Raw genomic sequence first — 14,763 nt, 5'->3', positions numbered from 1 at the left:
CGGTCTATTAATCAGTCCAACAAAGTTAGCCGATTGAGTCACTTCTGCTTGTTCTCTTATGGAAAAACAAAGCATCCTTATTAAGAAAGTACTATTGTTTTATATACTTCAAAACGTTTAAAAAGCAACAAAATAAATTACTTTTAACATCTCTTTTTAATCGTTTATTATGCTTTTTAATTTCTTACAGCAATCGAGGGGAAGCGGGGGGAAGCAAATTTTTTTTTTTTCGTTTTTTTAAAAATTTATTTTTTCCGGCATCAAGATCACACGAAAATATGAACATTTAGAAGAGACACTTCGTGATGAATGTTATCATTTAAGCGGGAAAACGATCGACAAAAATAACATTCAAGATAATATTGTTCATGAAAAAATAATGTACGTTTTTTTTTCATGTTTTGTGAAGTAAAATTTAGCCCGATTTAGAGTTTAGGGTTTAGGGTTTAGGGTTTGGTGTTTTGGGTTTATGGACCAAACCCTAAACTCTAAACCGTTCGTGTTAAAAACTCAATCTAAATCCTAAATCTAAACCCTAAATCTAAACCCTAAACCCTATCTAAACCCTATATATATATATATATATATATATATATATATATATATATATATAGTGGTAACATCAAGAGGGAAGTAACCAAGCGGGGGGAAGCAAAAACTTTTTTTTTTTTTCATTTTTTTGAAAAAACTTTGTTCACAAACATTATAGATGAGATAAAAATATGAACATTTAGTAGAGACACTTTATGATAAATGTTTTTATTTTGGCGGAAAAACGCTCGAAGAAGTAATATATAACAATTATCGTGTTTTTCGAGCGTATGTTGAGGTTTTAGCTATTGGGGTTTAGATATTAGGGTTTAGATATTATGGTTTAGATATTAGGGTTTATAGGGTTTAGATATTAGGGTTTAGAAATTTAGGGTTTAGGGTTTAGATTTAGGATTTAGATTGAGTTTTTAACTCGAACGGTTTAGAGTTTAGGATTTAGGGTTTGGTGTTTTGGGTTTATGGAATAAACCCTAAACCCTAAACTCTAAATCTGCTAAATTTATTTCACAAAACACGAAGAAAAAAAACGTTCATATTCTTCATGTACAATAATATCTTAAATGTTATTTTTGTCGATCGTTTTCCCGCCTAAATAATAACATTAATCACGAAGTGTCTCTTCTAAATGTTCATATTTTCGTGTGATCTTGATGCCGGAAAAAAAAAATTCCAAAAAAAAAACGAAATTTTTTTTTTGCTTCCTCCCGCTTCCCCCCGATTGGTTACTTTCCCATTGATCCTGTATATATATATATATATATATATATATATATATATATATATATATATATATATATATATATATATATATATATATATATATATATATATATGGTAGGATCAAGAGGGAAGTAACCATTCGGGAGGAAGCGGGGGGAAGCAAAAACTTTTTTTTTGGTTTTTTGAAAAAACTTTGTTCACGAATATTATAGATGAGATCAAAATATGAACATTTAGTAGAGACACTTTGTGATAAATGTTTTTATTTTGGCGGAAAAACGCTCGAAGAAGTAATATATAACAATTATCGTGTTTTTCGAGAGTATTTTGAGGTTTTAGCTATTGGGGTTAGATATTAGGGTTTAGATATTAGGGTTTATAGGGTTTATATATTAGGGTTTAGAAATTTAGGGTTTAGGGTTTAGATTTAGGATTTAGATTGAGTTTTTAACACGAACGGTTTAGAGTTTAGGGTTTAGGGTTTGGGGTTTGGTGTTTTGGGTTTATGGAATAAACCCAAAATACCAAACCCTAAACCCTAAACCCTAAATTCTAAATCGAGCTAAATTTTACTTAACAAAATATGAAGAAGAAAAAACGTTCATATTCTTCACGAACAATATTATCTTGAATGTTATTTTTGTCGATCGTTTTCCCGCCTAAATAATAACATTCATCACGAAGTGTCTCTTTTAAATGTTCATATTTTCGTGTGATCTTGATGCCGGAAAAAAAAAATTCAAAAAAACGAAAAAAATAAATTTTTGCTTCCCCCGCTTCCCCCAATTGATTACTTTCCCATTGATCATGCCCCTATATATATACCTTCACTCCTAACAAGTCCTATATCACAAATTATATCCACACGTACTGATTTCCCAACATGATAACACCGCCACCGCCGCCATCAACACCACCACAAATCGAGCTAACAGTCAGCGCAACCAAAATCCGATCAAACGATCACGAAGGCATTTTAATCACAATCAAAACCCTAATATTTCTCGTATTATCACGTTGCCATGCAGGTTACTTCCGCATCACGCTTTCCCTATGTTGTCAAACCCTATTATGGAAAACCCTAAAAGACCCACCGGAAAACGCTCACGTTTACCGGAAAATGCTCGGCGTGTTCCCGTCAGCCGCCTTTATCCTCCTTTGGTCACTCTCCTTAATCACATTAGCGACACTTTCATTTCTATACATCTTAAGATGTGCATTATTTTCCAACATGGTTAAAAATGAATACTTAAACCATATTGGAGTAAATTACCTTTTTGCCCCTTCAATTTCATGGCTTTTACTATTACAATCCGCACCTTTTTTCACACCAAAAACTATGTACTACCTTTATCTTTTTTGGCTCTTTGTAGTCCCAATATTCGTACTCGATTTGAAAATTTATGGACAATGGTTTACGAAAGGGAAACGAATATTATCGACAGTTGCGAATCCAGCGAGTCAGTTATCGGTTGTGGGGAACTTTGTAGGAGCTCGAGCAGCGGCTCAAATGGGGTGGAAAGAAAGTGCGATGATGATGTTTGCGTTAGGAATGATTCATTATGTGGTAGTTTTTGTGACACTTTATCAAAGATTGTCGGGAAATAGTTGTTTACCGACGATGTTAAAACCGATTATGTTTTTGTTTATAGCGGCACCGAGTATGGCGAGTTTAGCTTGGGATTCAATTTCTGGGACGTTTGACTTTTCGTCAAAGATGCTGTTTTATCTATCTCTCTTTCTATTTTTGTCCCTGGTACGTTTTCTTATATTATTACGGAGTAGTTTTTTTTTTTTTTTTTTTAACCTGGCTATTGGGCCAACTTGACTAATCCCAGGGTGACTACTCCCTACGCGAGCAGCTCATTGCAGGCAAACCTCCGTGGCCATGAGTGGATAACTGTGGGTGTCTGGAATCGAATCCTTGACCTCCACTATGAAAGGCCAGGGTCATAACCATTCAACCACCACACTCATGGTTTATTACGGAGTAGTTTATATACGCGCTTACTATCAAACTTTAATTACGGAGTACGTAATTTATATACTCCTTGTCTCTTTGTTAGGTCCTTTTATCGTTTGATGAAAGTTCCTTAAGTGTACATGTTCTTGTTTTTTTTTTTTTTTTTTTTTATATTTAGAATTTGCATATACTTAATCATAATTGTCAAGACTTGAAGCAACCTCATGATATCTTGGGCTCATGATGTCTTTGGCGCTCGCTCATGTGGTCAATGTCCAAAGTCGGCCCATATGTTTAGTGATATCGAGGTAACTAATCAACCTTTTAGTTGTGAGTTCTTCCCGTGGTGAACTACTCGTGATATAGGGGGTTGTGTTTGACATTTAAAAAAAATAAAAAAATAAAAAATACTCCATCCATTTTATAAAAACTGTCAAACTTACTATTTTTGTTTGTCTCAAAACTATTGTCCCTTATTCAATAACAATAAATTTTTTTAAAGTTTCAATTATGTCATTTTTATTGTTGGAAAATTAATATTAAATATAGCAATTAATTTACTGGTTACAGTTTATAACAATATTAAATAAAAAGTAAATTACATTTATTAATATATCTTAAATTCAATAAAAAGTTAAACGGAACATTTTTATGGGACGGTAGAGTATATAACAAACAAAATAAAAAAAGTCAAAGTTAAAAATAAAAAACTTTCAAAAGTCAAAATTAAATAATTATCTTAGTCAAAATTAAAATTTTGGTCGATTGTTACACTTTGTTAAATAATTTTTTAGTTAACTATGGAGAGAAAGAAAAAGAAGTGAAATGATGATTTTAATATAATGGTAAAACTAATATTTATCAAATATATTTGTGGAATAAAAGCATGTAAACATGAACTCCTTCAGTCTCATATTGATATTCATCTATTTTATTTTGTAGTGTTCAAAATTAATAGATCACTTTCTTAAATAAATAGAATAATAAGATAATGTTCCTTAGTATCAATCTTTTGCATAAAAGATAAAAAAATAAGGAAAAAGTAAATGGTAAATAAAAGTAAAAAAAAAAAAAAAAAAAAAAACTAAAATGTAATGACAAGATATTTTAAACAATGTTTTTATTTTATGTGTAACTATTAATATGGGACGAAGAGGCCTAGACCATAAAAAAAATACAAGTATTACATTATGTCTGGATAAAAGCATGTAGGTTAATAATATAAGTCTTACATAATATTTTTTTATTTACTTTGTAGTCTTACCATCTTTTTTACTTATCTTTTTGTATGCATACACCTTTCTATTCTTATTTTTTTATAAGGTAAAAACAATTATTATGAAAACAATAAAAAATTGAATTAAATTGGGGAAGAACGAGTATAACTTAGTTAACTCTATGTACGGAAAACAATACTCCGTATAAATAATCCACATTATGTTAAAATATATATAGATATAGATTTAGATAGATAGATTTTGACAACTAATGTAGAGTTATTTTGCATAGGTATAGATGTGGGGTGGATATGTGGAATATTATATTTGCTCGGTGTACTGGATTCCTTTGTGATTTTGTTGTGTTCGAATAAATCTGACACAACTTGTGGTTTCAAATTAAAGACGAATTTGTTTACGTTATTGATATTTTTAGGCTTATTTGGTCAAATAAAATAATTCAAGTCATTTTCAACAGTTGTAGGTTTCAATTGAAAAACAAAATATAAAAAAGGTAAGAAAACGAATGAGATCAATATAGAATTGAAGTAGCTTTCACTTAGCTCACAACTTCTTGTGTGTTTTTTTAATTTTATTTCTTTTCTGTATTATTTTTTTTTTTTATGTACACATTTTGGATCTTTATAGACCACGATTGTTTATATATATGTGATTCGTCCTCTCCAGATGGACCGGACAAAATTTCTTCCTTTTCAAGGATATGATGGACGTACATGGTCATCTTGTAAGAATTCTCTGACCATGAATCTAGTTCGAAATGCCTACAAAGATCATACTTTATTAGTCACACGACAATCGAACGTGTTTTGCATGGATGGTTATTTGAATGATACTCTATCAGTTTTAAAATAATTATCCTAACTTCTTATTATACAAAAATAGTTGTCTACTTACTAAAATAGCTATTAAATATATTAAAATTTTCAATTTACACTTATTTAATCAATAAATGATTTCATTAAAAACTGATAGATGGGGTATTATTTTTTCTAGTATACCACAAATACTTAAAATTGCTCTTTCTTAAACAAAACTCTTTTCATTACTCTCACAGATATTTAAAGTTTCATTTTCTCAACCAAAAATAAAGCATATGGTTTGTGGTCTGGATTTAAAGGCTAGTCATAACTCATAAGCAAAAGAAAGAGAAGTACTCCGTATTTATGATATTTTACTCAAGTGTATGTTGTGTACCCCCAATGTTTGAATCATATCTTCTCTTCAATTTGATTGTACTTTCTTTGAAAATTGAGTATCTTTTGCAATCTATCATTATACGGCTGATTAGTTCTTAAAAGTCTAAATTTTTAATTATTGTCTCCATCAGTTTAAAATAAAAATAAAAATAATTATAATTATAATTATTAGAAGAAAACCGAAAACTAATTTGCTGAGCTTGCTACCGTTCAAAAAAAAAAGAAATGAAAACTTTTTAGCTTTTGATTTTTTTTCCAAAAAACGAAAACTTTATAACAAACTTTTTCTCAAAGAGAGAAAAAGAGAAACAAAATACAAATAATGAACGCGGACGGGGATCGAAAGCAGGAAACTAACCTAGTTCAAGCTAACTAAACCGAGCCCCTCCGAGAGTCAACAAACAAAGCCACAAACAAATAAGCAGCGGATAACTACTACATAACACAAGAAAACCAAAACGCACTATCCGATGGACTCATCGCCTATGATGTTGGTGTCGATGCCATTGCCCGAACGACTGGCGGTGAACGAAAATTCGCACCATTTCCGGTCCCATCACCAATGTTAGAACCCGACGGGAGAGAACTAAAACCACGCAATCTAAACTCCTCGAACTAAAATCTATTAACGTGAATTAACAACCAAGCAATTAAATTTGTTGTTTACATTTTTTTAAAAAATAAAAGAGTAGTCATTAGTATATATGGTTATAACGCTTTTTCTATCATACTATTGTATCCACAAGTTTTGAGAGTTTGGTTAATTTCAAGTAAAGGGTTAAAGTTTTTTGTATTCAGGTTCGTAGAGAGAGTGAGATTTACCATTTAGATGTATACGGTTTAACAAAGTTACTCTTGATTGTTTACTCGTGATTGTTTATGACAATTTTTATTAACACCTCAAAATATGTTATTAATGTTTGAATGTGAAAGTAGAGGTTAATAATTATACATGTTAATAAACATTGAAACAATCATGAAACAATCATGGTTTATTAAACAATGTGAAAGTATAGGTGAATAATTATACATGTTATTAAACATTGATAATCTTACTTTGAATGTTAAGAAAATTGAATAATTATACAAAGTTATTACTCGTGATTGTTTTAATATGGTTTATTAAACATTGATAATCTTACTTTTAGATTCCATATATCAACTAAATGTTTAGTTTGGTTCGATCACTTATTGTATAAGAAAGTAGAGGTGCATAATTATACATCAAGCTCTACATCAACTAACCAATTTTGGTATGTTAAAAATAAATAGGTAACAAGGCCAAAAATGTTCAAGAAGTCAATGAAGAAATTCAATGTAGTATGGTGGGCTTATTCATACCCATTAACAGTTTTGGCATTAGCTTCAACAGAATATGCACAAGAGACTAAAAGTAGCATTGCTCATTTGCTTATGTTTCTTCTTTCTGCACTTTCGGTCATGGTTTCGGTTGTTCTTATGGTCTATACCGCACTCAATACAAACACCCTCTTGCCTCTAGATGATGCTTGTGATCCGACTATTGTCACAATTGGTCCCGTTACAACGATTAGTGAGGTAAATTTGGTTGCGTCATCCGAAACAACTACAACAGAATCCAACTAGCTAGAGTGTTAGACGGATTATTAGTAGATTGGCCTAAGTCCAATTGTGGATCGGGTCCATTAGTGTTTATCTAGGTTTAGGGACTATGTACTCTATAAATACCTTTTTGTGATAATATAATCATGGGGGGTTTACAATATTTAACATGGTATCAGAAGGATATGATCCTGGTTAAACCCTAAAAGTATCGTAACTATCCACCTCTTCTCTAACACCATCCTCTCCATCGTATTCTTTTTCTTTCTAACATTCGATTCATACCATTTGTTTTTGTAAATACAACAAATTCACAAGCTGAATAGCCGTGTTTAATTTATATACACCTATCAAATCCTTTGTTTTCTTCACAACATCAAATACACCACGTAGCACTCTAGCATGCTTCTATTCTTTTGTTTTCAGCCACGTTGCACTTTGTAAGTGTTGAAGTTCAATAACCACTTGCCTCTCTAGTTCTAATCTCATCTTTTTATTTTTCATTTGTGCCTGTTTTATGTTCGTTCAATAAAAAAAATGATCAACAAAACATCAAGTGTTAGATCAAAAGTTTCACAGCAGGCGATCTTTTTGAAGAAACCTAAAAAAAAACAGCCACCTCTTCCTATGTTTCTGTAACATCCCAACCCGTTAACCAACCAAAAACGCGGAATAAAAAAATTTTACACTGGACAAAAGGGTGCGCGGCGCGCACCACTGCCTGTGCGCAGCGCGCACAAGGCCTGTGACAGTTCTGATCAAAATGTCCATTTTTCGCGAAAAGATCTTCGACTTCCCGACACTTTTAGACCAAACGCTTTTCACAACAATTTATATTAGTTAAAACTAACACGTTCCAATAATAAAATGAGTTTTACGAGACCGGGCCCACATCGACCGTTTTACGACTTTCGTACAAAATACAAGTTTCGACCACATGATTTTTAACACAAAATAAAGACCGAGCATGGCGATTGGGGATACGCTACCCAATCCTAATCAATCCAAAAGCAAGATCTTCTAAAGCAACTATGCGAGTCCACTAGTCCCCGTTTACCCGAGCCACCGCATCCATGCAATCTATAAAAATGTCAACAACGAGAGGGTAAGCTAATGCTTAGTGAATGATAATATACTACATACATATATATGCATAAAATGGACACGCCACGAAATAACAAATACCGCATACCGAAGCATCCATATATAAGGCACTACATTTAGCATACCGTACGATCTCTAAGCAACGAGCTAAAGATACAACAACAATTATAAGTTCACCAACGACGATGTGAACAGCGCCAAGAAGCTACACCCGGAGGGTTAGCTACACTACAACTGTAACATCCCGTGTTTTTCCGTTAAATTTATTTTTAACACTATCTTTTTTTTTAATAATACCTTTCGTGATTTAAATTCGTGGTTTCCATTGACTAACGTTCATAATATTCCCGTTATTTAATTATAACATCACTCGTTTACTCGAGCGTTTTTAAAATATTCGTTTGGTTAATTCCCGCACCCGCTTTGAAACTTGAGGGACCGAGGTTGCCAAGTGGGCAAACTAGTTGACTAGGTCAACTAGTCAACCCACCTCATCTACCCATTCACTTCCACTCATCTCCTTCTCTCCTTTCTCATCTTCCATTTTTGAACTTAAACATCCAACTCACAAATTCATCATCTAAATCCGATTGGAGAAGCAAACATCAAAACAAATTACATTTTCGTGATCCTCTCTTCATCCTCTTCGATTTGGTACCAATTTCATAGCTTGGGGTAAAGTTTCTAAAAACTCTAGATTTCTCTAAATTCATTTTATATACTTGAAATGGTGTTAGTTAGTGTCTATGGCTCGTGTCTAGCATGAATACATGTTTTGTTTGCTCGATTTGTTGTTTTGAGTAACTAGTTTGAACATTTGAAATGGGTGTGCTTAATCTTGAGTTTTGGGTGATTAAATGTTGTTAAATTGTTAAAGTTCATGTTTTAATTGTGTTACTAGTATCACTAGTGTGACGATCGCTCCAAATCCATATGGACAATACGTCATTCATTGATTTCATTGCGAGGTATTTGACCTCTATATGATTCGTTTTGTAAACATTGCATTCTTTTGAAAAGGCACACCATAAATGAATATTTAAATCAAAGGTTTTCAACATCTGATGATTTCTACATATAGACAATCACTGTAAATAATAGTTTACAATAGTACTTCCGTTGACAGTACAGTCAAAATAAGATACATGGTGATGATTTGGTGAATGCAACGTTTCCTTGAAAAATATGCCATGTATGACTCCATGCACATAGCTTGTCTAACATATAAGCAAACAGCGGAAGACTTCTAGGAAACCTGAGAATAAACATGCTTCAAGTGTCAACACAAAGGTTGGTGAGTTCATAGTTTTAATATTACACATAATCCGTATATCAATGTGGATTACAAAAGTTCAGTTGTTTTATTCAAAACGTTTATCAATAGGTTTTACATAAAAGGGGGATCACAAGATTTCAGTTGTTTCATCCGAAACGTTTATCAATCGGTTCTACAAAGTTGAGCACCCTGGTAACTAAACTTTAACGTATATATAATTTGTACCCTTTGTATAATCATCTTAATAATACACGCAAACCAACGTGTACGCTTATCAAATAGCATACGTCCGTTAAAAGGCTAGCGCTCTAGCTCGGACGGGGATGTCAAGCCCTATGGATCCATATATTACTACTCGCGCCCACCAGTTCTTATAACTGGCAGTTACTAGTTACCAAAGCTAAGGGATTTTCGGTTCAAACTCAGTATAGAATTTAGTATGTACTTGTATCCATTGCGTTTAAAATAAAGTGCATGTATTCTCAGCCCAAAAATATTGATTGCAAAAGCAATTGAAAATGGAGCAAATGAAACTCACTCAAATCAGTTTTAGTTTTTGTATTCATTTTATAAAACAGCGCATGTATTCTCAGTCCCAAAAATATATATAAAAAGGGAGTAATGAAACTCACTCAAATCAGTTTTAGTTTTTGTATTCATTTTATAAAACAGCGCATGTATTCTCAGTCCCAAAAATATATATAAAAAGGGAGTAATGAAACTCACGCATATAAATATTGTATATCGGTTAATAAAGCATTTGCATGTATTCTCAGCCCAAAAATGTAGAGAGTAAAAGGGATCATATGAAACTCACACATATATTGATATACAATATTGCAGGAAAGCACGTAGACGCATTGGAGATAATAAGCACGAGGTTTGATTCACAAAAATACCCCCGAATATTACCCATAACCTCCTTGGCAATAACCCATATTTTCCTTAGCTCTAGCTTTCTCGGAAACTCGTTTTGAAAAATTACTTGGACAGCACTCCGTCGTAATATTTTATGTACATTATTATTTTTGTATCGCAAAAATAATAACACTAATAATAAAAATAATAAGATTAATAATAATCTTATTAATAATAATAATAATAATAATAATAATAATAATAATAATAATAATAATAATAATAAAATAAATAAATACGGAGTAAAAATAATATATATGTGTGTGTGATTTATCTGGCCAAAACTCGAGAATTTATAGCACTTGGCCTGAAATTTTGCCTCATGCGATCGCATGGATTTTAGGCATGATGGCCATGCGATCGCATGGCCTCAATTTCCAGCTCAGAATCATTTGTCCATTTGTTTGTCGACATGATAAAATATTAATATAATATATATAATTTACATAATTAATTATATATTATATTAAATTCACGTGCATAGTTGACTTGTAATTTTTGTTCCGATAAGTCGTACGTCATCACTCGACTTATGTCCCGGTTCCAGTTTTTCGAATGTCCTTTCGTACCTTTAGAAAACTTGCATTTTACGTTTCGTGTCACGTACCTTTGTCAAAATATAGTCTTCAATTATCCATAAACTATACCACTCATAGTATATCTTAAACTTTCAAATGTTTTGGTCATTTACTTCTATAAATCATCGTCTCGCTATTTGTTAATATATATATAATATATACATTTTCATTTTGAAATAGTGTTACTGTAGCAAAGTTACTGTAGCAAAGTCAATTTCACTGTAGCAAATAGTAATTTTTGAAAACACTATAGCATTTTGGGTACTGTAGCAATTTGAAAATACTGTAGCAAATTAGTATTTTACTTGTTCATCTTAAACGTTTTAGTTAACTTATCTAAATATCAATCGAATCAATAATCGAATGTTACTATCGTTTACTAAATAACTTGAAATCATATATATTCAAATAGATATATAAACCAATAAGTTTAATGTACGGTATCATGCAATTAAAACTTTGTTACGTTTTCAAATTATGGTATATATATGTATCTGTTTACATATAATGGTTCGCGAATCGTTGAGAACAACCGAAGGGTAATTGAATAGTTCAAAATTTTGAGATTCAACTTCATAGGCTTTGCTTATCGTGTCGAAGTCATTAATCATTTAAGATTAAGTTTAAATTTAGTCGAAATTTCCGGGTCATCACAACTAGCTTCAATTTGATGTGTAGGTTGCTTGAGAAAACTCCATAAACTCGATTATTGGTTTTGGTGGATTTGGGTTAGGGTTTGATGAACTTGAAATGGAATTTTGATGCTTTGAATGCCATGAAATGTTATTAGTTAGTGATTAGTTGTATTGTATGTTTCATTACCTTCAAAACGGCATATCATATGTGTGAATTACATTCCCGAATCTTAAAATGCGTTTTGTAAACTTGAAACGATGGTTTTGAACATTTAATGACCACTTGACGAGATTTCGGCTATTGTAAATGATGTTTTGCTTGATGAAAAGTGGTTAGTGGTATTCTTTGTCAAAATACCTTTCCAACGATATAAGATATTTGTTTTGGATGTTTACGGTTTAGGATTTATGGGTATTTGAAGTTGGATTCGTGCTTGAGTGTGAAAACTGCCAGAATTCTCTGCACAGGTAATGGCGCGGCGCGCCATATACCCGCGCGGCGCGCCAAATTGGTCTGTCCAACTTTGTCGATTTTTGAATAATGTTTGCTATGCTACGCACCTCCGATTCACATGTAACTTGTTCTAACATGCTCATATATGATTAAAAACCTCAGAAAAATAGTTCGGGACCCGACCCGAACGTGTTGACTTTTCGTTGACTTTGACCGGCCGAAGTTCGACTTTTTGTCAAACTTAACCAAATGATTGTGCAATCTTCCTAACTTGTTTCTATACTCGTATCTTGCATGAAACTTGACAAATTGATTCACATGCTATTTATTCGAGTCGTAACGAGCCATAGGACTAATTGAACGCATTTCACCCGACCTTGTGTCGCAACCGGTTAATTAATACAACGTACTTGTTTAGGTCAAGGCTAAGCAACTATCATGCACACGTTTACTTTGTGAAGTACTTTTATACTCGTGTACTCGAGGTGAGATCATAGTCCCACCTTTTCAACAACTTTGTATACTTTTAAATTGTGGGCTGAGAAACATATACTTTGTTACATTTTGTACTACTTACTTTTATACTTTGAACACAAGTACAAGGAAAACAAACATTCCACAGCGAGTTAGAACAAAAATCCTCAATTCGATTATCATTAGTTACACTTGCAGGGTGTAAGCGAGAACTTATATTGTGTGGCCATACGGGTTTGACAAACCCTCATTACGGACGGTTCGCTACCGTCTACGGATGAAATATATTTTCGAGAAACAGTGTATGTTCTAACACTATTGTGATGGGGTTCTATGGAAGGAAACGTTAAGTCTTGATAATTGGGTGCTCGCGAACAATACTTTTGGAATGCAAACGATTTTGATAATCAACTATGGGAATACTAAATCTTGTGGTTCAAAAACAACGTTTACAAATACACCTATGATTTCACCAACGTTTTTCGTTGACAGTTTCCTATATGTTTCTCAGGTTCATACTCGGCTACTTGATACATGCTTCCGCACACTTTGATTACTTGATTGGAGTCAACCATGCATGCATACGCTAGGGATAGCACTTTTGGATTCAAACTTTTGTTTACATACTTACGCTATTTATAGCAACTGTGTTTTTAAACTAATGATGTCGCAAGTTATTTCATTTATACTTTATGACTTTTGTAAACTTAGACTTGTTGTCGAACGGTTTTGTAAACTAAACTTGCAAGTCTTGTACCTTTCAAATGAATGCGACATAATTTTGGTCAAACGAGTCTCATATAGGGACTACGACCACGCAACGGGACCTAAGTTAACGGCGCCGTCAATAACGGTTTTGGTCGGGTCGTTACAAGTGGTATCAGAGCGTTGGTTGTAGGGAACTAGGACGTGCATTAGTGTGTCTAACAGAGTCGTTAGGACGCATTAGTGAGTCTAGACTACAACCGGATAGTTAGCATTTGCATTCTGACATACATTTGCTATAGATAGCACTTACTTGACTACTTGTGCATTATACTTGAATCATTCTTAGGAAAACTTTTTAATGGTACCCAACCTTCATCATACGAACTCGTATCCCGCCACTTTTTGGTAACACACGTAAATTCATGATTCATACACGTATGGATGATGACGAATTCATTAGTCACACTTGTTCGGGAACTCTGTCTCCCGGATTGTTATTTGCCACCGTTTCAACTTACTATCGGTTTCCCACTGGTGTTTCTTACTATCTACTTTTTGGTGTTACTACCATCACTACTCTAGGTGAGTATCGTCATCAACATTTATCACTACGGTTGCGTGCTACTCGTTATCATGACTCGTTACTCTTTTCATACCTGAATACCTTATTGTCTGACTCGAATCGCATTGACGTGAACAATCACTTATACACTTCCCTCGGGGAACGCTTCCTTAGAGTTGCAGAAATTCTTTCGATTTAATACGAGTCACGTTTGAGACGTCGTTACATTTTGTTCATTTTAGGTCTTCACGATGACACGAACTTGAATCTATGGAGTGATGTGGGAATGGAGGTATGAGTTAGCGTAATATAACGACACTCGATCAACGTGGTTATATTACGGTAAGACATACCAAAGTTCTAGTGACACGTGATGGTGGTTAGACTCGATCAACCTAAACACCACCATGAGCCATGTACATGACTTCATCTATTCATGTTTGGACATCTGAAAACTCCGAAAGTACTGACAACAACCATACCGGGGACACACCTTCGAATATTGTCGAACCATATTTATGCTTCCGAATGAATGACGAATTCTTTCAACTTCAAACATACGTTATACATGAATACTATCTCGTCCTCGCACAGTCTTATTGATTAACTACAATTTACTCGTTATGCTTACATCGGGGCAGAAACTTCTCTTGCATCACCCTCATAATTCCGGTTCAGGAAATCTTTTATTCTAAACTCTCGATGGAGAGAGAGACTCTCCACGTTATACTAGTATTCGCCTCGAGGGTGAATAGTCCCGACGAACATTTTTGGAAAACGATAAATCTTCCGCGGCGCAAATTT

The 14,763-nt window shown here is 33.3% G+C and overlaps 1 protein-coding gene across 1 annotated transcript in view; it reads left to right on the top strand.

The window, feature by feature from the left end:
- Positions 1–2,113: 2,113 nt before the first annotated feature.
- The window catches only part of LOC139897922 (S-type anion channel SLAH4-like), a 29,303-nt gene continuing 16,653 nt past the window's right edge, over positions 2,114–14,763 (top strand). The window contains exons 1-2 of the mRNA XM_071880635.1: positions 2,114–3,028; positions 6,942–7,274. Coding sequence (XP_071736736.1) covers positions 2,156–3,028; positions 6,942–7,274 — 1,206 coding nt within the window. The 5' untranslated portion in view covers positions 2,114–2,155. The remainder of the gene's footprint in view (positions 3,029–6,941; positions 7,275–14,763) is intronic.

Source organism: Rutidosis leptorrhynchoides, chromosome 3 (genome assembly GCF_046630445.1).
Source record: "Rutidosis leptorrhynchoides isolate AG116_Rl617_1_P2 chromosome 3, CSIRO_AGI_Rlap_v1, whole genome shotgun sequence".
Classification (NCBI taxonomy): Eukaryota; Viridiplantae; Streptophyta; class Magnoliopsida; order Asterales; family Asteraceae; genus Rutidosis; species Rutidosis leptorrhynchoides.
The sequence above is the reverse complement of the archived record's forward strand: the minus strand, read 5'-3'. Positions and strand labels throughout refer to the sequence as shown.